This window comes from Sebastes fasciatus, chromosome 5 (genome assembly GCF_043250625.1).
Source record: "Sebastes fasciatus isolate fSebFas1 chromosome 5, fSebFas1.pri, whole genome shotgun sequence".
Lineage (NCBI taxonomy): Eukaryota > Metazoa > Chordata > Actinopteri > Perciformes > Sebastidae > Sebastes > Sebastes fasciatus.
The window spans coordinates 28,354,580-28,381,703 of NC_133799.1; the positions used below are offsets into that span (position 1 = coordinate 28,354,580).

At 43.1% G+C, this 27,124-nt stretch overlaps 1 protein-coding gene across 2 annotated transcripts; it reads right to left on the reverse strand.

The window, feature by feature from the left end:
• igfbp3 (insulin-like growth factor binding protein 3) lies at positions 1–26,677 on the reverse strand. Of its 2 annotated transcripts, XM_074636292.1 has the most exons (5): positions 26,022–26,677; positions 21,457–21,710; positions 17,221–17,340; positions 9,360–9,438; positions 1–4,243 (listed from the first exon to the last, which is right to left on the reverse strand). In XM_074636292.1, the coding sequence occupies exons 1-5, from the start codon at positions 26,383–26,385 to the stop codon at positions 3,837–3,839; spliced, it is 1,224 nt and encodes a 407-aa protein (XP_074492393.1). In that variant the 5' UTR covers positions 26,386–26,677; the 3' UTR covers positions 1–3,836. The 2 variants fall into 2 exon arrangements, with proteins under 2 accessions (XP_074492393.1, XP_074492394.1); XM_074636293.1 differs by lacking the exon at positions 9,360–9,438 and having other exon boundaries at positions 3,976–4,243; positions 26,022–26,575.
• Positions 26,678–27,124: the final 447 nt, after the last annotated feature.

The window sequence follows — 27,124 nt, forward strand, 5'->3', positions numbered from 1 at the left end:
AGCTCTTAAAATGTGTTCACTTTTTATTTAAAAAAAAAAAAAGACATTAAATACAACTTATATTTTGAATCATTTCTTTTCTCAGAGAAAATAATAGCTGTGTGATTTCCTAGTTTAGTATCATGAAAAGCTTGAATCAAAATAACTCTTTGAAGGATAAAACAAAAATACATTTACCCGTGAACAGAGAGATTCTTAACGTGACCAGCAGGGAAAAATAATAATAAAAAGAAGTGAAGAAGTGACATAACAGAAGTGTGACCCTGGCTCTGCACTAAGAGGCGGGATGGCTGGGTGTGCATGGAGAGAAGTGACCTACTGAGAGGTGAGACGTTCACTGGCCTTTAAGAAGAAGCAGTGAACTACTGTAAGATGACCAGAGACCTGAGTGCCTGACTGACACAGATTTTTACCCGAGGCTGAAACTCGCCTGCCGGGCACGGAGCTTACAAATGACCCTGCTGAGCGACAGAAGGAAAAAGGTTCATTCAAAAATAAAAACATTCATTAGTGATTATATTCCCCAAAATACACTGAATCAAATAGACTTTGCTGTGCAATCGGTGAGTCACTGAATTGTTCATAAGAAAACCTAGTTTGGATCAGCTTATAATTCTTTCTTAGATAAATAATTTTTATTTTTAAGTACTGTACATGATGTCTAGTCAGACACATAGCTGGCCAGGAAATAATAATAATAATAATAATATATATAAAAAGACACACTTACAAATATTAGGGAGGGAATAGCTTAAACATATTTGTATGTATGTTCCTCCCCGTATATCAAGTCTTTGAGTAGGTGGGATATAGCACCAACAGGTTGGTTGTAGGTTGCTGCTCTCTATTAAAGGAAGTGTAGAGCCGATTTCATGCTACCAAGCTACTGGGCAAGCATTCTTTGTCGGCGCTCTCTCCACTTTTCAAGTCTTTACACAGGATGTAGGAGAGCATCGGGCAGGAAGCTCCTCGGGGAGGACCCCGCCTCCTCCCTCAGACCCCCTACCACTTGTGTGAATGCATATTTGGTGCTGCGTCCACCTTGTGGAGATTTGTTGGCATACGATCATACAAGCATTTTTTTTTTCAAAGAAACAAAAACAACAACAACAAAAAAAAAGAAGAAAAATAGTTGCATTGAATGGAAAATTTTCTGAGGGGTGTTCGCTAAGTTTGCTGTCAGAAGTCCTGGTGTAGCTTTTTTTTTTCTTCTTTTTTACAGCCCCTCCTCCCTGGGTTATTATTGTTTTCTTACAGTATCACACTGTTTCATCTGACATTACCTCGAAGGAAAGGCATGCAGATGCAGATAGGTCCAATTGTCTTTTAACTGCATGCATTGACGAGTACCGGCGCAGCTAAAGTGCTTTAAGTGCTTGTGCTTGGGCTTGAAGCATAGGGGCAGCTGGCACCTGCGGCGGGCTGGGCCGGTCACAACGGGCTCCTCCCGTTCAAACAAGCCTACACCAGGTTTGCACCACTGACAGGAAGAGGACCGGAGGTGGGGCGGGGGTGCTGGAGCGGGGACTAACAGCTCCGATTAGTGGGTTGGAGACGGGGGACGGGATCTGGCACACAGACGAGGACAAAGTTTTAGACAGGGGGGGTTAAAGATGTGGGATTGGAAGACCGGAGCTGCATTACGGACACGGGACACAGGAGAGCAGGTTAGAGGTGGGACAGAGACAGAAGTCAGACTAAACTGATCCCTAAGACTGCAGGGCGGCATGTGAGCACCTCATGACAATACTCCACCATCAATCTCTCCTTTGAGTTTCAAATACTCGCCATTCACAGCCGTTACAGTGGACTCCACTTGCAACCCAGAGTAACACAAAAGCATCAAACGTCCAAGGAAACTTCTCAAACCACCTCTCCACTTTCAGTTTGTATGAGCGCTATGTTCCGTACATTCATATCGTTGCCAAATTATGGCTAAATACACAAGTTCTCTTTGTCGCTAGCGCCGTTAGCTATTCAGCTGTCCGTCAATCGCTACTATGCGGCAAACATAAACAGCTAACTGTGCTAGCCTAGCGACGACGAGAGCTGTCCCCTCAGCCGTACTTGGTGGCTTGATAGACTGAAGCACCGTTTTGTGTTTGCTTCATCATTCAATCTGATGTTAGCTGTTATTTGGGGTCAGCGTTGCCAAATGGGAAATGTTAAACTATCGCACCAGAGGCTTAAAATTATCGTATTTTGAGGAATTATCATACGCGAGTCATAACCACGAGAACAAATAGGCGTAAATGTGTTATTTAAACGGTGGTTAGCACTGCCGCCTCACAGTTCAAACCCGGCTTGGGGCCCCTTCTGTGTGGAGTTTGCATGTTCTCCCCGTGTTAGCGTGGGTTTTCTCCGGGTTCTCCGGAAAAGGATAAAAAGATAGATGCACATATTTGAACAACTTTTGACACACCTATAAATCTACCCACATCGTTTTTTCAAGCTGACATAGTTATGATGCGTGGACGGGAGTATGTGTCCATAAGTCTGACAATTTTTGTAATAGCCTACTATTACAAAATTAAGAGAACGACAGCCGTGCTTGTGGGTCACGTTCATCCACATCATAGCCTACACCAAGCATGATTGGCTGGAAAGAGGTCGCGTGAGAAAAGATGTGTAAACACAGACGTAGGAGCCATATTTTCTATGCGGAAATTAATTACAATGAGAATAAGCGTCACAAAATGGTAAAATTATCGTACTTTATGGCACTTTTGGCATTATTGATCGTACACAGGGCAAAAATATCGTACAAATACGATAGTTATTGTACATCTGGCAACGCTGTTTGGGGTCATTTTGCGCTAACCAATGAGTAGCGAGCAATGTAATCCATCAGCGTCTTTCATTTTGTTGACATGAAAGCTGTGGGTAGCAGATGCTAAGACAGTAACGCAACCTTCTTTTCGGATTAAAGAGCTTTTATTACAGCTGTAACCAAGCTAATATTTTGGCACATTTTGCATCTTAATCCACAGTTGATCCGTTCCTTCAGTATGTTCCAAACACTCATAGTCGGAAGTAGCGTTCTTAGAAACCTGCTGGAGGCGTGGTTTCAGAAGTTTCTATGGATGTTTTCATGCTGCTTTTGCAGCGTAGCAGCCGCTATCCTTCAAACGAAGGTGTAAGCAACCAATTTTTCAGAGCCACAGTTGAAGCCTGCAGAGGACGAGTATTTGATACTCAACAGGTAGATTTGTAGTGAAGTATTCCTTTATTGGAGGACTACAGGGGGTGAAGGGGAGGGGAGGCATGGAAAGGTCTGGTTTTAAGGCACTGTAACTGCATGGTTTGCCTCTTTTCCCTTCCCACTAACAGGGGCGAGGGACAAGCAAGAGGCGGCGAGGAGGGGCCCTCGGTGCTGGTTAACAAGCCAAAGCCCTGCAATCCCATAATCCTTCACTTCAAAATTGACCCTGAGCCAGTAAGCGTTATTATTCTTCTGCATTGTTTAATGGTAGCAAGGGCCGGGGATCTCTAAACTGAGCTTTAGTGACATACAGTATTTACACAAAGAAACACTTTTGGGAACTCGCACGCCATCTTGCACCGATATGCAGCTGTGCGCGCGTATGTTATGCGGGTGCTCACACATTAAGACACACACACATACAGACTCACGGTTACACGCTCACAGACGGTCACGCACAATAGAAAACGGTGGTGGTGTGTTTTTTTTTTCCGGGTCACAGTCACAAACGAGTCCTCTTTAAAGTGAGTGGAAAAGTCCCTCCTTCCTCTCTCTCTAAAAGAATAGTGCAGATGGTAGGATTCTCTTTTTCTACATCTTCTCTCTCAGCTTTCAGCTTAATTGTTTGTTTGTTTTAAAGAAAGGATAAAGGTTCCCTAAGCACAGGACAGATAGCTGTGATGGACAGGAGGCTTGGCCGGGTCGCCGAGGCCGTGCTCCACCCCTCCCCCTCTAACTCTCCGACAGAAATGGGACCTGAAATCAAAAGGTCCAGAGCCCCCTTCAAATGTTTACATAAAACTACATGCAAGAGCAAAGTAGGCTCTTTCTCTCTCTGTCTCCCCCCCTCCCCTCCAACCCACCCCCTTATTCTCTGTCTTCCTCTCTCCGTCCACTCGACGTCCCTCCGTCCTCTCATTTGCTCTCCAGGTTGTAGCACTGAGTCTCGCCCCGCTCCCTGCCGTCGAAGCCCGGCAGAGGCTGCCCGTATTTGTCCACGCACCAGCAGTAGCCCCGCCTCCTGCCTTTGGATGGACGGCACTGCAAAAAGAGGTAGAGAAAAACAATTAGTATACTGCTTGGTTGCTTTTACTAAATGCAAAGATTAAAGCAGCAGTAGGTAGAATCAAATACGATTTTTAAAAAAGTTATTTTTAAAAAAAACGTCACTTTATCCTGACAGCATGAGACAGGTAATCCGAAACAAATCATGTGCCTCTGTGTCCTCTGGTGCTCCTAATGACATCTGCAAGATTTCACAGAGCAGAGGAAAACAACCAATCAGAGCCGAGCTGGAGCCTGCCGTCTCTGAGCAGCTGTCAATCACTCGCAAACTCCCATCAAACGGTCAAACTAGGCAGCGCTGATCAAATATGAATTAATATTCTGTTTCCCTAATGCCTATTTCTAGCCTCAAATGTTTTCAGAAACATCTTGTAGTGTACTGTTTCCTCAACTGATCTCAACATGGCTGCCGGGCCACAAACTTTCTCATTTTACAGCTAAACAGTACACTACAAGATGTTTCTGAAAACATTTGAGGCGAGAAATAGGCATTAGAAAAACAGAATATTGATTCATATTTGATCAGCACTGCCTAGTTTGACCGTTTGATCGGTGTGAGTGATTGACAGCTGCCTCCGTTGAATGAACAGCCAATAGGAACGCTCTCTCTCTGAAATGACCTGTGATTGGCTAAAGTCTCCCTAGATTCTCTGAAGACTGAAAACAGAGCCATGAGGAGGGGCAGAAGTCTAGTTTTCTCTCAGAACACTTGAATTACGAAATGATGACCCATGATGCCAAAAACATTCTGCCTTCTGCAGGTTTAACATGTACAGCCTTCAGCAAGAAGATTTGCACAGACAGGAGGCACCAGCAGGGTGTGGACAAACATCACTCAACTTGCTTCCAACTTTAGTTTCGAGGCCGCAGGAAGAAAAGTCTGGCGGACTTATCACTTTGAGACACGTTGTGAAAACAGATTAGCGTTTCCAAGGTGAGGAACCCCGACACAGCTTTATCAACACCACCTTCAACCTGCATGCGTGTATTATAATAAGACTCTATCTCTCTCTCTCTGTTGGCTTTTTTAGATTTTGGATGCTTGTGAGGAGGCCAAGTCATGCCTCAGCAGAACTCTTAATAAGACAAACATCTCATCGATCACGGAGAGGAATGCCCCGCTGTCTGGAGCTGCCTCCCAGCTTTCATGTGCAGAAACTACCGGAGATTAACCACCGCAGATGATGCAGCTGCTCGCCTTGTGAAAGACGATAATAAATGCATCAAGATCAGAGCGATGAAAGAGTCTCGCTCGGGTGTCCACGTGCAGCCAGCATGCCGTTGAGTTTGTCCCCTCTGTGAGCTGTTTATTTACAGTATTAAGCTTATGTGCTCCTGACCAGTGGGGGTAAATGATGAAAAAGCAGATTATTTTCGATAGAGAGGGGGCGGAGGGGGTGGGAGTGGGGGTGGGGGGGGGAGGGGTGAGGAACGCACTGAGTGAGTGAGAGTGAAGGAGTGTGAAGGTAAACATGGAGTTGCTAAAATATTTGCCAAGGCCAGTTGGAGGGCTGCAAGGAAACCAGCGCTGCTATTCTGGGAAACTGGCAGACGCTCAAAATCATCTGGAGCTGATTATGGCCCGCACGTACACGAGCGCACGTGCGTGTACGCACATAAACACGCATCAGTAAACACACACAAACAAGAGTTGTATCTACTGTAGGTATGCATACCCCCCACCTGCACACGCACGCACACACACGTACGCAGTAATACCAGATATCCCACAGGGGGCAGTCCATACAGTGTATATATGTGACTCTGTTCACCAGAACACTGGGTTTCAATTGAAACAATGGCTCTGAGGTTTAACTGCTTACTTTGAGCATCAAAGGACCAAACCAGTGGTTTAGCATTTTTTAGATCATTTACTACGAACCACTTGCCTTACCAGGCCGCCATTGGTTGCCATCCATTTCTGTACAGTATGAAAATGTATTAGCACACTCTTGAAACTTGCTTGAGTTCTACAATCCATAAAACATTCACAGTCTACATTTATTACTGTCTGAGTTACAGAGTTAATGCAGGCTTTGCAAATTAATCTTAACTTAATCTACACTACCTTGTATTATTACACGACCCTCTTGATTCTGATTGGTCAATCACAGCGTTCATGGGTCTATTATTTCTTTATAGCAGACCGTTGCTATGTATAACAGACCGTTACTAAGGGCACAGTTCTGATGTCGGACTCTTGCGGACCGTTTTTGTGTCAAATTATTGATTTCTTAAGTAGCCGTGTAACAAGCGGGATAAAGCACAGCTATTGGGTCATTGTTGTGAAATAAACCCCTTCAGGGCGATGCAAGACCCTGTCGGGGTTTATTTCACAACAATGACCAGCTCGCTGTACATTATCCCTTACATGACAATCTAATCCTGACAAAACTATGTTCTGTAAACTGTTCAATGTGATTGATCAGCTCAAGCAAATTTCATGAGCGGACATTTTCATATGCTACAGAAATGAAGGGAAACCAATGGTTGCCAGGGACGGTGGGGAAAATGATTTTCAGGTGAGGATCTAAAACCTGCAAACACAGTACTATTTAACAGTGTTTCCCATTAATATTTTATGGAGACTGTCGGGTGTTAACCATCAACATTGGTCCTTTGTTAAAAGCTTAAAACAACCAATATTCACGTTTTCCTGACAAGCAACCCCTTGCGGTTTAGGGCTGTGTATTGGCAAGAATCTGGCGATACGATACATATCATGATACAGGGGTAACGATTCAATATATTGCGATACATTGCAAACCTAATTTTAGGAAATTTGTCAAAGCATAAAGAACACACAAGAAATACAACATTTTAGAATAGGCACAAATAACTCATACTGCATGCAAAATACTGCATGTGATTATCATAAAGTGGGCATGTCTGTAAAGGGGAGACTCGTGGGTACCCATAGAACCCATTTTCATTCACATATCTTGAGGTCAGAGGTCATGGGACCCCTTTGAAAAAAAATTTAGCCTAACTTTGGAGCGTTATTTAGTCTCCTTCACAACGGTTTTCTAGTTTCACATGTTGCCCGTAACTTAACTTAACTTAACTTAACTTAACGCTACAACCTCCAAAATATCGAATAGCGGCTGTCAGATTTTTAAGAGATTCATTAAAAATCAATACATATTCTTGGAGAATCGATACAGTATCACAACACATGATATCGCGATACTCATGTGTATCGATATTTTCTTACATTAGGGGGCTATTGCGGTTGAATAATGATTACGATTATGATAACGATTACATTGATTTGGAAGATGCTTTTGTCCACAATGCATTCATATTTTCCCATTTACATACTGTACATTGGGAGCAATTTGGTTGAGTGTCATGCTCAAGGAGGAATCAGACCACAAACCAGCTCAGAAGTAGCACGACAGAGTTTGCACAAGTGCAAAACAAACAGACAGCGTTGCATCATTTAGCACACTGGATAGCCAAGATATAATGAGTTGAGGAGCAAATGTGATATAATAGCTGCTTTTCTGAAAAGCTGATGAACACTGACACTGGGAAATAAAACAGTGGTTTATAGCCGACACGCGGCAACTTGCGGCGCCGTGTCAAGACGCCGCTGGCGTGTTGGCTTACATTGATAACATTGATGACTTCAACATAAGAGACTGCACAGAGAAAGTGGTCGTTGACTGTGGTGACGTAGTTTAAAGAGCAAAAAAACATATAGGGCTGGCGGGAGGGGAAGTGGATGGGTCCAACGACCACAAGGCTTTTTGTCCAGGGGACCATTGTTTGTGTCCCGTGCGTTACGTTTCACTTTCGCGTTACATTCAGCTGTTCACAAAGTTAAATTTAATTTTTACTTGAAAAATGTGGTAATTTCAAGCCCAACCATGATGTTTTTTCCTAAACCTAACTAAGTGGTGTTGTTGCCTCAACCTAAGCAAGTGTTTTTGTTTGAATTCACAACATTAAGCATATGTTTACTGCGACCGTAAAGTGAGGCCAAGGGGTCATGACAAAGTGTCAGTATATGATGAGTCAGGATGAGAATGTGTTGGCAACTTGTGTCGCATGTTCTACCAAAGAGTCAACATCGGTTTATATAGGTTGTTCACGTTCTTTCCAAGAGTTGCATAAGAAGATCGATACCACTCTCCTGTCTGTACGTTAAGTATGGAGCTGTAGCCGGGAGATTACTAGCCTAGCTTAGCATAAAGTATGGAAATCAAGGGGAAACGGCTCGCATGGCTGTTTCCAAATTTTAAAAACACACCTACTAACATCTCTAAAGCTCAATGCACTCGATTGCTTAAATGTAAAAACAACAATTTGTGGTTTTACGGTGAGTTGCGTGCTGCAACGGTTTCTTGGCGAACAACAGAGCAACGACTTCCCAGAGTGCAGCTTATCCACCACACAGAAGTGCCGGGCAGTGTTGTTCGTTAAGAAATCAGTCACTGTAACTCTCTTGGGAGATATTTTCCCAAAATGCCAAAAACAAAACTCTCCTAATACTTACGGACTGCATTGTAGGCGGTTGTGCAGCGGCCCGGAGATAGACAGACAGACGGGCTTTAGAGTGTGACCAGGTGTCTGTTTCCGGCGTAGTCAACATCCAGCCTGAGTGCATGATCAAAGGCAGCTTTATAGAGACAGAGGCCTATTAAAATACCTCGCCAACAACTACTGCAGCAGTCTGGGGGCAAGTACGCAGCCCAACACGCCCCATTCTCACACACTAACATCATCAAGAGATTCTTTTCAGTTTTCCTCCTACCTCTCTTCCTCCTCCTCCTCCTCTACTGTCTTACTCTTTTTTCTGTCTCTCCTCCCTCCGTTCTCCCTCACGGTACCATCGTCTGAGTCTGCGGCCAACTTCTATTTTAGCCCTGACCCAGTGGACGAGTCTGCGGAGAGGAGCTTAACATTGTGTTCCTCTGCTCTGGTTAATGATGATGGAGTCCTGTATGTGCCTGGTGTGTGTGTGTGTGTATGTGTGTGTGTGTGTGTGTGTGTGTGTGTGTATAGGAGGGTTGAAAAGCCAAAGGAGAAGCGGAAGGGAGAGGAAGAGCAAAATGTGCATGTGTGCATTCCCCTGTTGCTTGGCTACCTTTGAATTTCCGCTCAGTCTCTTTCATCTGTGAACTATTAGCAGTCATCTCAAGCGATCCTTTCTTTACTGCTTCAATCTACACACATGCACACACACACACACACACACACACACACACACACACACACACACACACACACACACACATATGTTGTAGGAGAATGCCAAATGTCCGTTGAGAACTGGATGTCACTTTACAACTGAGACAGATAGATTTTCAGTTTTTTACAAAACGTTATGTAAACATTATGTTTGCACTGGTTTCCTGTTAAAATACAAACTAATCCTGGTACCTCAAAGGAATACTCCACCAAAAGGCTCGAAAGGTGGCTCGGATAAGTTTGTAGCCTTATTTGATTCATGACGGTGACAATAGATTCCAACAGTGATCCAATTTCACATAAAAAATTATAAAAACATTCAACTTTTAAAAACAACCATGCAGCATATTCCACTTCTCCTTTGTCCATTTGTTTATTCACTGTGTCCCAAACATTCATATTTTCTACAAAACATAATATGGGTTAATACGCAACTGTCATTTGTCGCTAGCATGTTTAGCTGTTTATGTTTGTTATTTGTGCAAAAGTAGGCTGTATTCAAAACCGACTATACTAGTACCACATACTGATTTGGCCAAAATGTAGCATGTAGTATGCAGCATGAAAACAAAAGCAAAATCTCCAGTATGCCAAAATACCCGGATGTCGTACTGATTTGGAAAAAATCTCCAGTATGCATTGGACCAGTCTACCTCGCCTACTGTATCCCACAATGCAAGCCAAAAACGGCACATTTTTTAAAACATTTTGCGTAACTATTTCGTCACTAGATTCACTTCTAAGAACTTTTGAGGCGAGAAATCACCTATGTAAATTTTGAAGTCAGTTTTACGAAAATTGATTTTGAATCGAAAAATTGCTCCGATGTATTCAGAGCTGAGAAGCGCCACAAACTGCTGTGACAGCAAGCGCCTGTATATTTTTGTCCAGTGCTTTAAGAGCTAGTTTAAAGGCTAAAGCATGGCTGCAAAATAAATCAATTTAACAGTTTAATCTGCATACTACTGACAAACGCAATATGTAGTATTTACTGTAAACTGTATACTACTGTATACCACTAACACATTTTGTCAGTAGTATGTTGTAGGCGATTTTGAGCTTAAAGAAAAGAGAACTTAAAAAAATATAATATTGAAGCCATTTTTTTTTTTTACGTAAACATAAAACATATATGCATATTTTTGTAAGGATCTCTGAAATTATTTTTTTTCTAAGAATTTTGACCAACATATGTAGTGAGGAGGGTATCCGAATAAAAAGTGACCTTAGACATATTTTTGGAATTTCTTTACTACATTTCCTGTGAAGGCTCTATTTGAAACACAAGCATAAATGGACAGAGGAGAAGTGAATTATGCTGCAGTAACATTAATCGCAGTAAAAGCTTTAAAAGTCTTTTTTTTTATGGACATTTTGATCTCTTTTTTTGCTATGAAACTGGGTTGCTTTTGGAATTTGCTGTATCCATCTTGAATCCAAGCTGACTGCAGTCAGTGTCCTTCATAAAGAAGCAAGCTACAAAACGTTCAGAGCACAGTGAGCAGTATATACTCAACACATACATATGTTGGAGGGATATTCCTTTAAGGTGCTCACTAGTCCAAGCATCTTGAACCACAGAGTCTGAATCTCGGCTCAGGGGTCAGCTCAGTTCTCGTGTCCCATATTCTCAGCCTTACGGCCCCGACGCCGGCCCTGCGTGGTCCACATGACCGTCAGTAAAAAAGGCCATTTCATCCGCCCCGCACGTTCATAATGCTACCTTTATGAGGCGTGTATGCGTGTGTGTGTTGTGCGTATGAATGCGTGCTCTTGTGATGCTGGTCTTTATAGCTAATAGCAGCGCCGCTGGGCTTCACAGACATTAAAAAGAGCCTGGTCTGACCACAGGATAAACACAAGCTCATAAAATGCAATGTGTGTGTGTGAGTATAGGGGCGCACATATATGTATTTGTGTAAAAGAGGGTGCATCTGTGTTTGTAAGTGCATTGGGAGTAGCTGCAGGATATTGCTTTTTCTAAAAAATAGTTTAATGAGAGTCGCAGTGAATTCAACACCAGAATAATTTGTGTTTGTTTTAGAAGAATGAAGCCACACAAACTTTAAAATAGGAGCCTAAATAATCAATGCAAGTTATGACTGGATGTGGTGACTTTGGAAAGAGAGATTGTACGACATGAAGGACACTTTTTAAATGGGACATATTTAGTCGATTCTCTCTTAAAGGAACAGTGTTTAACACTTAGGGGGTCCTCTTCACAAAGCCGGCCGCCATGTTTTCTAAAGTAGTCCAGAATGGACAAACCAAACACTGGCTCTAGATAGGGTCATTTGTGTTTTCGCGTCCGCCACCGTAGTTTTCCTACACGCTTGGCACACAGGAGTTTCAGTTGGTTGCAATCTGAAACCTCACTGCTAGCTGCCGCGAAATCCTACACACTGCACCTTTAACGGAAAATGAATCAACGGCAAATATGATTACCAACTAAGTCATTTATCTACTAAAACTACCAACTACCAATTATTTGCATTTCTAATGTAAGTTATTTTGCTCCGTTTCAAATTATTCTAAAGCGTACACCTTGAAGTTAAATGATTGTAAGAAAAAAACAACAATAGATTAATCAATAATGAAAGTGATTATAGCTGAAGCCTTACACATATCACGATGCGCCATCAAACCTCAAAAATGTTGAATATACACTGAAATATGTCCATAAAATCAAGTAACGAACAGTATCAAGAGTTGACATCGATTGCTTGGCCATAACTTATTCTTTGATAAGACATTTCCTGATATAAATCATAACTTTTTAAGTCCTTGCACAGTTGCCTGTCTTAAGACATTATACACTGATGCATTGCTATTTGCAAACCACGGTATTGATTATCGGTACCGAAACTCAGTTACCTTATTGGCACCGGTATTGAAAAATATTACTCTAGATATTATGCAACAGCCACGGTAAAAAAACGTCATGTCCCCAAGTGAGAAGGAAGGCGAGGTGGATTAGAAATCCAGGGAGGGAACCGAACGAAGGGAGAGAGACAGAGTGAAAATAGCTGTCTGGGTCCCCGGAGGTTGGCCAGTTATTATAAAGCCATTGTGGTCGGTGTGTACGTTTCCACAGATCCTTCTGAGTCACGCTCAATAAGTCAGTCCTTATGGGCCTGGCACTGTCAGGACCCAGTGGGGGAGGAGGGATAAGAGTACGCAGGCAGGCACCTGGCTCACATCCTTAACCCACTGCCTCTTCCTCCTCCTCCTCCTCCTCCTCCTCTTCCTCTCAACACACACACTAAACTCTGAATGAGTACACAGAGAGAGACGCAGACACTGTCGTCCCATTCACAACCCTCTGTGGGGTGATTCCTGGCCAAACAAGGAAGGAAAAGCCAGGTGGGCGGAAGGGCAGGATGGACAGAATGATGGAGCGGGCAGGCCGAACAAAAGATGGGTGGACGACTGTAGGCAGGGCACAATGGGGGTAATGATGGGTGGGTGAAATGATGAATAAGAGAGAGAGAGCCTGAGAGAGAGAGAAAGAGAGAGAGAGAGAGAGAGAGAGGAAAAGTGAGAGTGAGACTTTGACGGGTGTAATGAGTGGGTCAGTGTTGGGCATGCATGGCCTGTACTGGGATACTGGGCCAATTCATATAACTGCTGCTAAAAATAGGTTTCTCTGTAGCCGAGGTAGGGCTAACACTGTTCAACCTTCTCCTACGGTGCTGGGGCACTCATATTACCAGCAACATATACACTGACAACCACACACAGACATGCTTTTGACTTTTTCCTCATGATAGTTGACCCTTAAAACAATATTTCTACCCCCTGATCAATCCTTCTAGCATCAAAACTCACCCACCGTAGTCTTAAAAAAGTGCAAAGTTGGTACTTTTGTCCTTAATTTAGATTACAATGGATTCCAATAGTCACAAGTATTCTGAGTGGAAAAGCATCAGACTATTTCTACAACTTTCCAAAACCAACATTCACGTCACAAAGCAGCACATTCTCACTTCCACCTCGTCAAATACTGCCGTTCGGTCGGTGCCCATCGGCATCGGAGACCAACGCTCGGAGGTGCCCTTTAGCGACTGTAAGCAGCGAACCGGGCTTTCAATGAACGCCAATGTAAACCCACCCTGGGCGTTACTCAACAGTCCGAGCACACGACGTAGAGACCAACGCACGGGGTGCCCCTCTTGCATTACTTTTGGACGGACCAGGGACGGCGTGTCAATATATCTGCTTGTTACATGCATAGTGTCCTTTCAAAGTCATCTTCCTTTTTCACGGGAAGTTAGATTTATGCAACATAATCCATTACAGTTAGGGTTAGGAAACGTTCGTGGTTGACGTTAACTTCACCGACGTATGACTCACTTGACTACCGAGTGACTAACCGCTCACAGGACTAGCGATCCCGTGACTCACAGGACTATGTGACAAAATAAGTCACCGGTATCCTGGGTGTTAGTCCTGTGTTTGTTTGACCCATCTACCTCCCAACCACCCTGAGCAGACTCTCACGCTCCTGATACTACACCATGTGCTCGGACCATTAAATAACGCCGCGGGTGGTTTTACATTGGAGTTAGTTGAAAGCCCGGTTCGTTGTCAGTTCGTTCGTCAGTATCCGATGCCGAGGGCACTTACCAAACGGTGGTATTTGACGAGTTGGGAGTGAGAACGGGTTGCTAAAAGCGATTGATCAAGTGTGCAGAGTTGAGAAAGTCTGCAGGATTTCACAGCAGAGCTTCTCAACCCATCTTTGAGTGAGGCCGCTCTGAACAGCTGTAAACACTTTTCCTTCAGACACGGTCAGACGACACATCGTACAAACTACATTGCGTTTTGAGCGTACCCCACACTTCTCCACAATCCATCCCAGTATATTTAAATAGTCATTGTTTCCCAGAACATGGCTGAATAAAAGCGTGCAGTTAGCGGCTTAACAACCCCACTAGGCCAACGTAGTCACAACAAGTGCCAAATGTGAAGAGCTACAAATGACGCATGTTGTTGCAACATACTGAACAGTAGACAGTAAGGAGGCAAATTATGCTGCCGGAGGGGTTTCAAAAGTTTCCGATCCTTTTCTTCTGCTGTGAAAACTTATCACCGCTGGATTCCATAGTAACCGACATGAATCTAATTCTACCACAGTTGCTTTTCTCTTCCAGAAACCCAGAAACCTTTTCAGGAACTTAGGACTCTTTTATGTTTTTCAACCAGATGAAACTGTTTCCAGTGTCTGTCCCTGCCCATCAAAAGTCCTCTCTCTGGAGTTAGCACTTCCTGGTGGCCCTGCAACTGTCGGTACAGAGTACTGCAGTACTTAATATCACATAGTGGTCTCCCTGATCAAACACAAACACGCCTCAAAACTGCTTCAACATCTGTATTCATTCAAAGCAACAGCAACAAGTGGCTGTTGCTAATATCCCCATGTGGAGTAGGGATGGGATTAAAACAATGTAATGCAGCTGTACTATAGCCAGTGGGCTACCTCCGGTTCTGAAAAGTGAAGCCAATGCTGAAGTGCCTTAAACTTACATTCTTTCTAAAAGCCAGCAGGGGGCGACTCCTCTGGTTGCAAAAAGAAGTCTGATTGTATAGAAGTCTATGAGAAAATGAGCCTACTTCTCACTTGATTTATTACCTCGGTAAACATTATAAACATGAGTTTATGGTCTCAATTGCTAGTTTCAAGTCTTCTTCAATACAGCATGATGTTCATTTAGTAAATTATGGTCCCATTTAGAGTCAAATAGACCATAAAGCAGGGTATGTTTTAGGGCATAGCTACCTTGTGATTGACAGGTCTCTACCACGGCGTTGTCCGGTCTGGGAATTGTCCGTGTTTTCGTCTTGCAACTTTAACCCTTTCACAGTGTGTTTTCAGTATATGAAAGTTAATTGTAACATTTTGGTCGCCTAAAAATGCCTTATTCAGCATTCAGTTGTATTTAGCTCCACCCTCTCATGTCACTTCTGGTTGCAAAAAAACATGATGGCGATGGACAAAATGCTGAACTCGAGGCTTCAAAACAGCAACCCACAAACCAATGTGTGGAGTCACTGTGACTACGTCCACTTCTTATATACAGTCTATGACACCAGCCTAAAAACGAGTGAAAGGTTGTCCACGTCTGCAGATCCCACACAATGATTCTATGTTATTGTTTCTTTGTGTGTGAAAACCGTTGCCGTTATCTACTGTTATCTAATCCGTTATCAGGAATGCACAAAAGGGACTTATGTAAAGTTCTTATTTTACTTCTTATTGATCCATCCTTCCTGGAACTGTGTTAGTGCCTAGTTTAATTCCTGGTACTATTTGGTTAAAAAGGTCGATATGAAAGATGAAACTACCAGCATTTAGCAGCCACCTTTCAACAGTTAGTATTTGACATCAAAAGATTTCGGGGTGGGGTGTCACTTTCAGATACTAAGCCAGCTTGTGTATCATGTGTATAGTTATGCCCCTTTTTTCCTCTGCTCAGTCCTTCACCCATCCACCCCCTCACCCCTCCCTCTAACCCCCCCCACCCCCCTTTGCTCCCTTCTTTTCACAGTATTGTCACCCTAGACGGTTCACACGGTCTCCTCTTCGCTCTGTTTCCGGTCATAAATCTCTGCAACACACCGTGAAGGCACATCCCCTCGGATGGATTTAACACAACACCCTGCACCCCACCGGCCCTCTGAGAAAAGGGCGACAAGGCCTGGCACGCTGCTGCACACACACATTTACACACACACACACACACACACACACACGCTTAGACCAGAACTGACACTTTCCTGGTAGGTATTTGTTGATGAAATCCAGGAAAAGAACAAGGAAGAGTCTGATTTTAATAAAAGTAACAATGAAACCGCACCTTGGAGACTTTAGGGAAAGAGTGAGGTTGATTTTAGTGTGTGCTTGTGTGTGTGCGTGTGTGTGTGTGTTATGGCTCGACTTGGTCTCTGACTCATGGTGCTTTTTTTTTTGGTGACTCATGCGTTTCTCAGAACGGGCTTTAGCTGTGTGGAATCCCTCCGATAAGACTCCCAACCTCAGGAAATGGGATGATGACGGTATTTACTTGACAAGCCGTATGTCTCAGAAATGCCCCCACCACACCTCCCATCCATCATCTACCTTCCCCGCCTCACCCTTCCTCCCCTAAGGTCAGCACATCACCCACCGGACTACTCCAAATGAAGTTCAGCTTCCTCGTTCCCCCCCACCCCCTTCTTACAAATGAGCAGGCCATGGGTGGCCCGAGTCTGCTGTACCACAGACAAGAAAAACTAAACCAGTGACGGCCTGTTTGTTTTCTTTACCTCACCAACAGCACCCCACACCTACACACCCTCACCAAAACTACCGCCATCAAACAAGCGCCATACATACACTCCCCTGCCGCCACATCTACCGTGCCACACACACTCCCAGACCACATTCTTACATCCCTACCCCCCACACTCTCCCACACCGCACACCCACAAACACACCTGACCGACTTCATTTCCTGTGAGGCATGAGTCAGACGGCTGCAGTGCATTTACCGGAGTAATACATGGTTATTAGCCATTCTGATAATATAGTGTTGATGTGGCTGTCAAGGCAACCCGAGCTGCAAAAAAAAAGGGGGGATTGTGCATGTGTGGGTGGGTGGGATGAGTCGGTGAGGATTCTTTGGAAGTGTTCAGGCATGCGGTGGGTCTTTTTGCATGTCCGCCGGTGTGTGTGTGTGTTTAAGTGTGTGAGAGAAAAAGAGAGATGTAACATTCACCTGTTTTTTCTTGTAGAAGCCCTTTCTGTCACAGTTGGGTATGCGGAAGCCTCTCGGGTTGAGCACGTTGCTGATTTTAAGACTGCTCAGGATGCTCTCCATCTCCCGCCGACACGGCCCCTAGCAACACGGCAAACACACCCCGGCGACGCCAGCGTTAGACACTCATCCTTACACAATCACAAATATGAAGAACATGCAATTATAGAAGTTCACGGTGAACACCTATAAAAGTTAACCTTCTGAACCCTAAATGTCCCATCAATCTAACCCTCTCAGTACTTTTAAAGTAAGAAAACGCTGTATGATAACATATTTTTGGTATCTGCTTGTTCAAAGAAATCCTTTGAGCTATATGATGCTTATTTTAAGAGATATATTAAAACGGTGGATTGCCATCATTTTCATGGCTAGCAACATCACATACAAATTAAATAATCTTAATGTCTCGAACATCTTTTTTATGCAAAAGTCCACACAATTGAGTCGTTATTTTTGGAAAATGTAAATGTTTTTCTGTAACTTGTCTGAACAACATCGAGTTGCGATGATGATCTCACTGTTAGGCTCAGGGTGAAGAGTCCTAAAATGAGAGGTCAACTTTCTGGAAAATGTGGTAACGTCTCTTACAAAATGTTGAACACAACCAAAATTATGTTGTTTAAATTATAGTGCATAACTTAAAGGTACCCTGTGGAGTGTTTGACCACAAATTCCTCTGCAGAGCAATGTTTGTGTGTGTTGAGAGATTCCCCATACTGTTTGCATCTTGTGTTTTTTTCCTGCACATGCACGAGGCTGCACGCACACCGCCTACCACATGTTGACAGCGATGTGCGTTCTTGCCAACTGCATCTATGTGCCATGGAGAGCCAGTAGTCTGTAGGGTTTAATTCCAACATATAGGCCTTTTGTCACAGCAGACATGTTGACTTGTCATAGTAGGAAAAGTTACTGATAACACTAACAATGGCTCCGTTCTATACAAGTGTTCCAGTGAGAGACAGTGAGCCAGAATGAACGATACCAGGAGCCTGAAATTAAAGCAGCTTTTTAATTGTATTATTTACACCTGCGCTTTTCCTACTGTGACATGTCAAAATGTCTTCTGTGAAAAAGGCCTACAGCAGGTGGGTTTCAGTGTCAGAGTTCTCCAACTTTACTAGCAGTGCTAATCAGTGAGTGAAGTCTTGAAATACAAAAAATGTGCACACTCATTTGCCCTGGTGGCATTGGAGTTAAGGCGCTGACCAAGAACTGCTTTCTAGCAAAGGCACCGGATGAAAAAGTTGCAGACGGCTGCCTCTCCTTGGCATATGGTGATGATGATGAGGTTGGAGGTAATTAATGAAAAAATTTAATTGATTCAATGTTCATAGGGTGCAGCTATAGTTTTAAGACAGCCTTGAAAAATTGTGAACATTGGTGTCAATTACACAACGGTTAAAATACCACCGGGTACCTTTAAGTAGGTGTATGATAACACTAGTAAAACTTCCAACTTCAATATTAGAGGTTCATAGACAGTTTAATGTGGTTTACTTGGAATACAAATAACTGTCACACAGTCAGTGTTGTGAAGGTTACTTTAGAAATGTAATAGATCACAGATTACTACTTACCCTGTTAAAAATGTAATAAGTAATGTAACTATTTTAATTATTTTAATTAAAAGTTCTTCATTATAACAAAGCTGCATAATGAATTACACCCTACATAAAACGTTTTTTTTACAGAAAAGAATATATTCAGATGTAATCACTGTAATCAACAACATTTTGATTAGTAACTGTAATGTAATTACATATTTTTCTCAGTAACTGTAACTGATTACTATTACATTTATTTTGTAATTTAATTAGGTAACTTCATCAAATAGTGTCAGTTCAGTTGCTGGTGTCTGTCAAAAGTATCCTGATATACTGATATCCTGATTCTGCGAATCACATCCTGAAACTTGCTCTCATTTATTCTGGTCCTGTAAATTTACATGTGAATTGTGGAAAGATGTCGATAATTTATACTTGTTAACGTTTTCTCAGATGTTGCACTGTACTATAGAAATATTGTATTTGGTTGCTATGATTATAATGACAAAGACAGTAATGCATTCTTTCTTATTAATCTAATTTTAATTCTCGCGAAGTTCCACATTCACAAGTGTAAATTGACCAAAAAAAAGCCAAACTTCTTTGTATTTATGAAAGAAATGGATCTATATCTGTCAACGATTTCTTCCTCACAAAACAAAAAAGCAATGAAAACAATGAATGTATGCAATATCTTAAAGTTTTTAAGTGAACTTATTCTCATACTCTTGCATGGTCTTTTTTTATTTTATTTTTTTATTTGATGTTGGTTTTGTTTCATTTCTGTTGTCCTTTTATGTTTGGCACAGCTCTTTGTTTATGTTTTCACTGTGCTTCTTATGTATGTAAATTATTTTAATGTTTTTCTGCTGTTACTATGTTTACTGTCATTTTGAAATAATAAAAAATAAAAATAAATAAATAAATTAAAGTACCCTGACAGAACAGAGGACACATGACGCTGCACTGCCCAGCAGGTACACCTGAACGTGTCTGTAAAGGTAAATACTGTACACAAGGTACATGTTAGCAAACTAGCCAGCAGTTGAATAAGCAAGCTTACAAGCTGGCTTGCAGTTTTCAGTCTCTCGGTGTGAAACTTGATTATTTTCACCCTTAAGTGTGGTTTAAATTTGACAACAGACGTGTCAAAATACAAATACACGGTAGCTGGAGCTGCTTTCAGCCTCTCAGCGACTCTCTTCTCTCTGGGTAACGTTATGCGAATTGTATTATTTCTGTTTTCAAATGGCCAACTTCATTAATCATTATTAAATGTTGTGTACAAGAAGACAACGTAGGAGGAGAGCTAACCGGTTACCTAGTTAGATAGCAAAATAACTAGCAAGCTAACGGTTTTGAGCTGCTCAGTGACGGACTGTTCTTTTCACTATTTGTGTTTAATAACGTTAAATTTAACGTAAATATTGTGAAGCTAGTTAGCTAGTAAGCTAACGGTTTTCAGCCAAGACAAACTCTCTTCCGGTTGTCATGGTTTCAAAGCTTAAAACGTTCCTGTTTGCTGCTGCTGCCTTTTATTAAACCAGATAATGATCTTATATACTGCACTACAGCTTTTACTCTTGTGTGTTATACTCTATTTTAGCTTCTATCCTAGCTTTTATTTTTTAGCTTGTTTTTTATTTTCTAATCTTTAATATTTTTATAACTGTTTTAAAGGGACTATTTGTAACTTTCAGAAATGCTTCTTAACAGCGACACCCGTGAAATCAACGAAAGTCAGCGTCGGGCTCAATATACCTGAACGAGCATCACTCAAAACAGTGAGGCGACACACGTCAGCTAAAACCACAGTATCACTCTATATTTCAGCTGCTTGGCAGTAATGTTAGCTGACCAGACGAAGGTCTCTCCATGAACATGATTTAGATCTGATCCTAGTGTTGGCTTTTCCTGCCTAAGTGCAGGCTGAGGCAGCGGAGCTCTGCAGCGTATCTCCCTGCTCTCTCCGCCCGCAGCCGGAGAGAGCAGAGGAGACACCGGCACCCGGTCGGTAACGAGAAGACAACGTAAATCTCTGTAGAGCTCCGTCACTTCACAAGACACGGAAAACCTCTGTTGGTCTGGAGGAGCTGCAGCAGTTATTTCTGCACAAACGTCCCCTGTACATTCACTAGATATTCTCAGAGCTAAACTAACTCTTCTGCAGTGTGGAGTGAGCGCGCGTTCACGTCTAGAGGTGGAGCGAGCTGAGCTGTCTGAGTGAAGGCGAGCAGGCAGAGGAGGAGGGTACAGCGGCTACACGCGAACGCGCATATGCGAGCGCGCATGTGTGACGACCCGCTACATTTATGCGCGTACAAAGTTACAAATAGTCCCTTTAATTATGTCTTAATGTTCTTTTGCAATTTGTAGCAATGTTCTTGAATGTTTATGTAAAGCACTTTGAATTGCCCTGTTGCTGAAATCCGCTATACAAATAAAGCTGCCTTGCATTGCCTTTCATGACATTCAACAATATGAATATGCATTCATAACAGCATTTATTTATAGAAAGCTGGGCATTTATTTTATTGCAGTCAACAACTGTCTTTATGAACCTCCAACATTATCTTTTATCCTCCACATAACTATACTATATAACATGTTTAACATCTATATGTCATTGCCTCTGGGTGTGACTTACATACTCGGTCTCCCTCTTGTTCTCCAGGGAGAAGTTGTGCATGTCCATGTTGGCTCCTCCTGAGACCGACTCCACCTTGTAGCTCTGAGTCTTCCTGTTCTGATCCTTCTGGATCAGCTTGTTGTGCAGCGGAGGCCTGGTGTCCATCGACCCCCGGCTGTGACCTCCACCCTTCACGGTCGCCACGCCGGGCAACACCGTCACCGTCACCATCACCGTCACATTGGCTTCTTCTACCTGATTTCCAGCGTTGTCTGCAGGAGTAAAGGTAAGTCATCAGTTTACAGATGTTTCATACTTATTGAACTTAGCATCCAGATTTGTAGAAGATAAAGATAAATGATGAAATTTGGTGTCTGATTCTCTGATTTTGCACCACTCCAGGTGTTTTATATCAAAGTAAAAGCCTCAAGGCAAAAATGGCCAGTTTCGCCACTTTTTCTGCATTGAGAGACTAGAGAAGAACAGCTGTAGATCAAAAACCACTATGCTTACACTTGTCAAATCTGGACTAGGTTAGACTCCAGGGACTGCTTAAAATACTCTTATTTGTCTCGTGTGATCTGAATGCAAAAAGAATAAAGGTTTTACAAATCTGAAGCTGTGTTTATAACAGTCTCTAGAGGCTTATCTAGTCCAGGTTTGACAAGTGTAAGTATAGTAGTTTTTAAGTTCGACCTAATCTTATGTGGTCTTGATGTAGAAAATCAGTAAAATTGCACCTCTATTTGTTTTCTTACATAAAATAAAGGTTTTGCAAATACTAAAATGTTTTTTAAACGACCTTAAAGGGAAAATTTTCCACCTTTTATGTGGATGTCCCATCAGTGTTGATGGTAAATTATAGTCAATTGAAGCAATAAACTCTACAGTGCATGCTATATTGACCGAGAAAGCTGAGTTCTCTGGCAGTGCCTACATGTACCAGGATGCATTGCACGTGAGCTTCCGATGCCCGGAGCCTCGGCCTCTCTGCTGCATTTCTTACGCCGTATACTCTGGTTTGAATAAATACGGATGAATATCTGAGTCAGCGAAAACACTGTAGTTCTTCCTTGCCTCCAACTCAGGGCTGGATGCAGGAATAATAACAGATTTTGCAGTTGCAAACTCAACTTTCTCTGTCAATATAGCATGCACTGAGGAATTCATTGCTTCATTCGACTACATTTACCATCAACACTGATTGGACATCCACATAAAAGGTGGTGAGTTTTCCCTTTAAGGCTTTTATTAGGAGATCTTACGATAAAACTCCATGTGGTGCAAAAACAGGGGACTCAGCTCCTAAATATCATCAATTTTTCCCCTAACTTACTTCTCAGCCATGATTTTACTTTACTATTCTGATAAAACATTTTAATGCCAGCAGTGTCTGCTTTTCTGGACCGCCTAAGAGAGGCCTGTTTAAAAGAGACGAAATAAAGTTAGCTCATTGCCTTGTGGGTTGTTTTGGAGCCAGAGCTGAAGCCAAGTAATAAACAGAAACATGACGATTTCATATCCACAAATTTCCACAGCATGCAGACCAAGAGATAGAGTCACAGAGAGGAACTGAGTGTAAACAAGACTTTTTAAGGACGCTGTGAAGAAGAAAATGTTGTGTATGTGTTTATGTGTGTAGCGTGGGGGGAGTAGGGGTTTGGGGCTAAAAGAGTAGGCGGAGCTTAGGGCAGTAAGAGGTAAAGTGGGCGATGATGGAGCAGATATATTAATAGCTTGTGGTGCTGGCAAAGATTCCTGTCAAATCGTTAAAGACAGAGTGGGGACCATCTGACTGAGACGAAGACATGAGGGGGGCTCCAAACACTCCTCCCTAATATAGGAGAGGACCAAACTACCCGCCATGTGCCACCCGGTCGGCCACACCACCACAAAGCCACAGTCGGAGGAGCTAACTGAGCTTGGAGACATCCCGAGAGAGGCAGAGGGACGATGGGAACACACGTGCGGCGGCTCATACACACACACACACACACACACACACCCAGACACAGTTTTAAACCGTTAACTCGAAGCAGATTTTGTGTTCGAGAGCTGCGGTGAGGGCGGCGGACGGGCATGTAGGGGTGTAGCTCGTGTGGGCAGGCAGGCTGGCAGCCCACCCTTTCTCCGTGACCACCTGATCAATTAGTGACGCAATGGGGCTCCACAGTCTCCCAGGCTATCCAGAACTTCCAGAATAACAACATTGATGTCAACAACAGCATCAGCTGGAACCAACAGATGCTCTTTGACCTGATACAGCCTCTGCATGTTTTTTTTCCTGAACTCTGCATGCAAAAATGTCTGTAAATATCCATAACCAAGGACAGAAATATGGAGCCCTTTTTAAAGATTCCTGCAAGCATTAGTTTTTATTGTCAATATAAACTTTTATATAAACCTTTCTAGGAAGTCTGGGGCATTTTATATAAACACATTACGCAATATGTTTGTATAATGGCACAGGGGTAAACAGTACAAACTGCGGTGAGGATAGCTTGTTAATGTCTGGGAGGAGAGGCTGCTCCGGAGCTGCGGACTGATGGTGGTGGAAACCACTGGCCTGCTTTTACGCACTCTGTCCAACAGGGGCGCTTGGAATCATTTCCCACAAAGTGGAGATACTGGAAATAAGCATGCATTGATAACCTGTCTCAGTGCTGTTATTTATTGTGTTCTGCTTTACTAGCCTGAGGAGTGCTATAAGATAGGATCTCTTTGCTCCCACATTGCAAATAATGTTGTTTTGTCTTAAATCAGAGACTGCAAATAGAGATAAACAGATATAAAATGACACAGGAAGAGAAGTAAAGAGAGAAATATACAGGCCAAGTGACAGGAAGTGAAAAAGTAAGACGACGAGTGTGTGTGTGTGTGTGCACGCTGGTGGATGCATAAGCGTGTGTGTGTGTGTGTGTGTGTGTGTGTATGACAATGTGACTGCTGAGTGCTTGCACACCACACATTACTGTGGCCAAAACCAAATAACCAGGAAGAAGAAAACACACACAGAGGCTCCTGGAGGCCTGACGTCAGCAGTGCTCTAAACGCACAACAGTGTGTATTCACATGTAGGTGGCATGTGTGCCGTTTCAACAGTGTGAGCAGCATGCATGCATCCATTCACACAAAACACCATGCAGATGTAAGGTCTCTCAGTATTAGCACAGGCACTTGCATGCAACAGGGAAATATGCAGTTTGGGCTCATTGATAATGACTTGTGAGTGAGTGTAGGGAATTTAGAGAGAAATGATTTCCCCCCCCTTTGCCACACACCCAAGATGTTTTGGCCCACATCCTGGACCAGGAAAGCAGCAGTGCATATTTTCATGCTGTGTACAAAAATCCATGAGCTTTACTTGAGGGAAAATAAGGACATTACAGAAGACAAGGACATGGTCTGCGCTCAGCCTCAGCTAAATACTGTATACTTACAGCATGTATGTGGCATTCCTTAACTATTGGTTTGAGGGAGCCAGGCTGTGTGTGTGTGTGTGATTGTGGGTGTATGTGTGTGTGTTTGGGAGAAAGAGAGAAGGAGCAGTGTTGTGCTTTCCTTAAAAACAAACAATCAAAACCACCAAACGGACAATCTTTTAATTCCTTAAATTGAATTTTGCATTTTTACGCACGGACGGTCCAAAGCTGTGCGCGCATGGAAAAAAAAGTGGCCGCCTGGTGAGAAAGCGAGGATTAATTGCTGCGTAAAGCTCCAACCCCATAGCTGGTGTTATCCACTCAAACTTTCAGGAAAGCCTATATGGGATTTGTTTAACCCAGGCGAACACATACATCACTGCGCAATGTCAAAAAAAAAAACACGACTAAAATGTGTTTTACATTGTGGCAGGCTGCAAAAACAGCCCACAGAATACATTTTATAGAATAGAATACATGCCTTATATATTCAGTAGATCATAATTTTCTCATCCACTATCAATACCAAGCACTTGATCGTTTTTTTTCCACGAGCAGGGAACTCCCAGCAGCACAGAGCAGCACCTCATGGAGGAGAGCGCCTGTCAAAGCCACTAAATAACAACAACAACACGCACGCATACATTTCAGACCGTCTGCTATGTTATGAACCATCCAGACCTCTCAGGTTCATCTAGATCAGGTCTGCTTTAGTGTCCCCATGCAGAGTCAGAACTAAACATGCAGAAGAAGCAGCGTTGAGTTTTTATGCACCAAATATCTGGAACAAGCTCCCAGAAACCTGCAGGACCAACTCCAACTCTGAGTTCTTTTAAATCAAAGCTTAAAACTTTCCTGTTTGCTGCTGCAGATAATGATCTTATACTGCACTAGAGCTTTTACTCCTGTGTGTTATATTCTATTTTAGCTTCTATCCTATAGCTTTTATTTTTAGCTTGTTTTTATTTTCTAATCTTTAATGTTTTTATAACTATTTTAATTATGTCTTAATGTTCTTTTGCACTTGTTCTTGGATGTTTATGTAAAGCACTTTGAATTGCCCTGTTGCTGAAATGTGCTCTACAAATAAAGCTGCCTTGCCTTGCACCAAAAAAAAAAGCAATTGATGGTCCACAAATGAGAAACCACTAGCGTCTTTACCTTGTTTTTGCGCCGGTATGAGAATGCTGTGGAGCTTTTTGGCCACGGCGCTGGAGCACACTCCCCGTCCCTCCAGCAGAGCCTGCAGCGGTCGGCTCTCCGCCGGCTGGTGCTGGCAGGTCAAGCCGGAGCCGCAGCGCGCCGTGTACACTCCACACGCCAGTCCTTCACCGAGGGCGCACGTCATGCAGCAGCCGCAGCCCGGCTCCCTCACCCGCTCGGCGCAGTCCTTGGGCAGCGGCTTGCACTGCAGCAGCGCTCCGGCGTCGCACGGCTCGCATCGGACCACCGGCCCCACGGTGCCGGCGAGCCGGGCGAACGCAGCCAGCGCGGCGGCGAGACAAAGCACGCAGAGACCGGGCATTCTGCCTGATTTAAGCTGGTCACACAAAAGGGACAGTATGTGAGTTGTCACGTAGGTTTAAAGGGGACTCTCTGTGACACAGCGAGCCGGCTAGCCTTCTCCATCTGTATTTTCTTTTACGCGAACTTCTCGTTTTATACAGGCGGAAAAAAAAGAGAGCCAACAAGTCACACCCTCCTCCGTATGAATAATGTAAACGGAGAGCCCCGATATGAGGGGACCGCTACATCCAGTCTGAAAGAGAGAGAGAGAGAGAGCTGCCCAAACCTTCAACGCTTTTAATCCCTTATAATAATTTACTGAAGGGCTGTTCATCTTTCATGCTCACCCTGTTCTGACAAAAAGGTGTTTATTTCCACCTGGAAATTTGGCCTCTTGTCAAAATGACAGGCAAGTAAAGTAAGCTGCAGATGGCATGTATAGCATGAATGTGTTGGTTATATTTCACTTCACTTTCAGTAATATTTAATTTATATGTTATACAGATAAGATGCACAGATTTGCCACCAGAAGAGAAATATGCTGCACCAGGGAAGATTTCCTCTGTGTTGACTGTTCCCAAACCTGTGGAGGTTTCCACACCACTGGCCACATCCCCTGCTGACATCAAAGGTATGTGAGCTGAATGCCATTGGTGGTACCCCCCACATGCAATACTGATAAAACATTCCTCATGGGCAGGTGTGTAGGTGGCCTTCATATTAACCCACTAAAACAATAATTTCTTTGCATATAACTT

Bases quoted from the DNA above. Each gene is read 5' to 3' on its own strand.
- igfbp3 (XM_074636292.1), bottom strand. From the start codon at position 26,385: ATGCCCGGTCTCTGCGTGCTTTGTCTCGCCGCCGCGCTGGCTGCGTTC. The intron at 17,341-21,456 runs GTAAGTCACACC...CCGTGTTGCTAG, and splicing joins ACAAGAGGGAGACCGAGTAT to GGGCCGTGTCGGCGGGAGAT. The intron at 9,439-17,220 runs GTGAATGTTACA...GCATGTGTGTAG, and splicing joins GCTTCTACAAGAAAAAACAG to ATTGAAGCAGTAAAGAAAGG.